Raw genomic sequence first — 1,785 nt, forward strand, 5'->3', positions numbered from 1 at the left:
ACTATATCTTAACACTATGTACCATCTACCATATCTTAACCCTATGTACCATCTACCATATCTTAACCCTATGTACCATCTACCATATCTTAACCCTATGTACCATCTACCATATCTTAACCCTATGTACCATCTACCATATCTTATGGATTTTAAGTGGCACAGTATCAGCAAAATAGTCCATTGAGCAGAGAGCTGCCTCACTGTAGACCATGATGAGGATATAAATATTTCAAATGTGTGATTCTTATTTCGTTCAATTTATGACACAACAATATTGGATTACACAAAACTCTAACGCTTTTAAGATATTAATAAAAGTTTCCAGAGGTCATCAGAGGTCAACCAGTTTCAGTATTTGGGTAATAAAATATTAGCTGGAGGATAATGTCATTATCAGTATCCCAGGAGTGTTGCAGAGGTACAGCCCAGGAAACCTGGACAACGGACTTTAGTTTTCTCCAACTTGATTTAAAATATATCCTATGAGACACAATTATAGGAGATATTTTGCTAACAACACAAACATAAGTGTGTTCGTCCACTCACCAGAGTGATGGCAGCGTCATCCTCAGCACCGTTATACTTGAACGTGATGCGGTGCCTCTCCATGTCAGCAAAGTACTCCTTTGCCTCTTTGCTGGTGCTCGTACCCAAACCTGGAGCATACATCAGGGTTTTAAATGTTTTAAATGTTTACAAGTCAGTATGCAGGAACAGTAACTATTAAAGCATCAAACCTTTGTAGTATTTTATATGCCAGGTTTTAAAATTCTCCGTTTGTTTCTTCCACTCCTCAAACTCTGGAAGGCTGTAGAAGGACAGCTCCTGTTTGTTCTTGGTCGCCTGCAGACAAACAACTCATTTTACTGATGGATGCAGCTGCAGATCAGCATCATTAAAGAAAAGCATTGTGTCTGTTAGTTTCTTACCTTTACAAGAGGAGTGATGAACTGCTCCAGGAATGTGTGTTTCAGCAGGGAGGGCCAGTTGTGGTGGAAGAAGTTGATGAGCAGACCTTTGATGTGAGAGCCATCTTGATCCTGGTAAAAGACAGAGGAAGTTAGACCTGCTTCCTGGACTCTGGTCGTCTTAGCTGTGAGAGTGTCTGTACGAGGCGGGTCACCTGATCGGTCATGATCATGATCTTGCCATAACGCAGGCTCCTCAGAGACTCTGCGTCGTCATAGCTCTTCTTGTACTGCAGGCCAACAATTTTAATGATGTTGTTTATCTCAGCATTTTCCATAATCTGGGACAAAGATAAATAAACACACGGTCATAATTCAGATCCACCCATCTTCTTCATCTGCTTTTTTCCTTGGTCGCTGTCACCTATCTGCAGCAGTCACTGTGTGTGTGAGAGCCGAGGTATAACCTGGACAGGTAACCAGGCCATCGCAGGGCTCACAACGAAATATTTACACTGTCATAAAGCTGTGTGAGTGCTTGTAAATAAGAAATATTTAGAAAAGAACAGAAAAAAAAACTGAAGTTTGGCAATAATTATTTCAAAAAGCTATTTTCCCCACTTCATTTTAACTAAACAGCACTCAAGTACTCAGTCAGTCAGGTACTCACACAGGTACTCAGTCAGTCAGGTACTCACAGTCAGTCAGGTACCCAGGTACTCACAGTCAGTCAGGTACTCACAGTCAGTCAGGTACTCACAGTCAGTCAGGTACTCACAGTCAGGTACTCACAGTCAGGTACTCACAGTCAGGTACTCACAGTCAGGTACTCACAGTCAGGTACTCACAGTCAGGTACTCACAGTCAGGTACTC

The 1,785-nt window shown here is 41.7% G+C and overlaps 1 protein-coding gene across 1 annotated transcript in view; it reads right to left on the reverse strand.

Annotated features, from left to right (window-relative positions):
* The window catches only part of LOC106530858 (DNA topoisomerase II beta), a gene marked incomplete at its 3' end in the record, with an annotated part of 50,555 nt that overhangs the window by 28,316 nt on the left and 20,454 nt on the right, over window positions 1-1,785 (reverse strand). Inside the window, 4 exon segments of the mRNA XM_014026567.1 lie at window positions 550-659; window positions 741-846; window positions 933-1,043; window positions 1,127-1,252. Coding sequence (XP_013882021.1) covers window positions 550-659; window positions 741-846; window positions 933-1,043; window positions 1,127-1,252 — 453 coding nt within the window.

The sequence above is a fragment of the Austrofundulus limnaeus genome, unplaced genomic scaffold (assembly GCF_001266775.1).
Source record: "Austrofundulus limnaeus strain Quisiro unplaced genomic scaffold, Austrofundulus_limnaeus-1.0 Scaffold568, whole genome shotgun sequence".
In the NCBI taxonomy this organism is placed as follows: domain Eukaryota; kingdom Metazoa; phylum Chordata; class Actinopteri; order Cyprinodontiformes; family Rivulidae; genus Austrofundulus; species Austrofundulus limnaeus.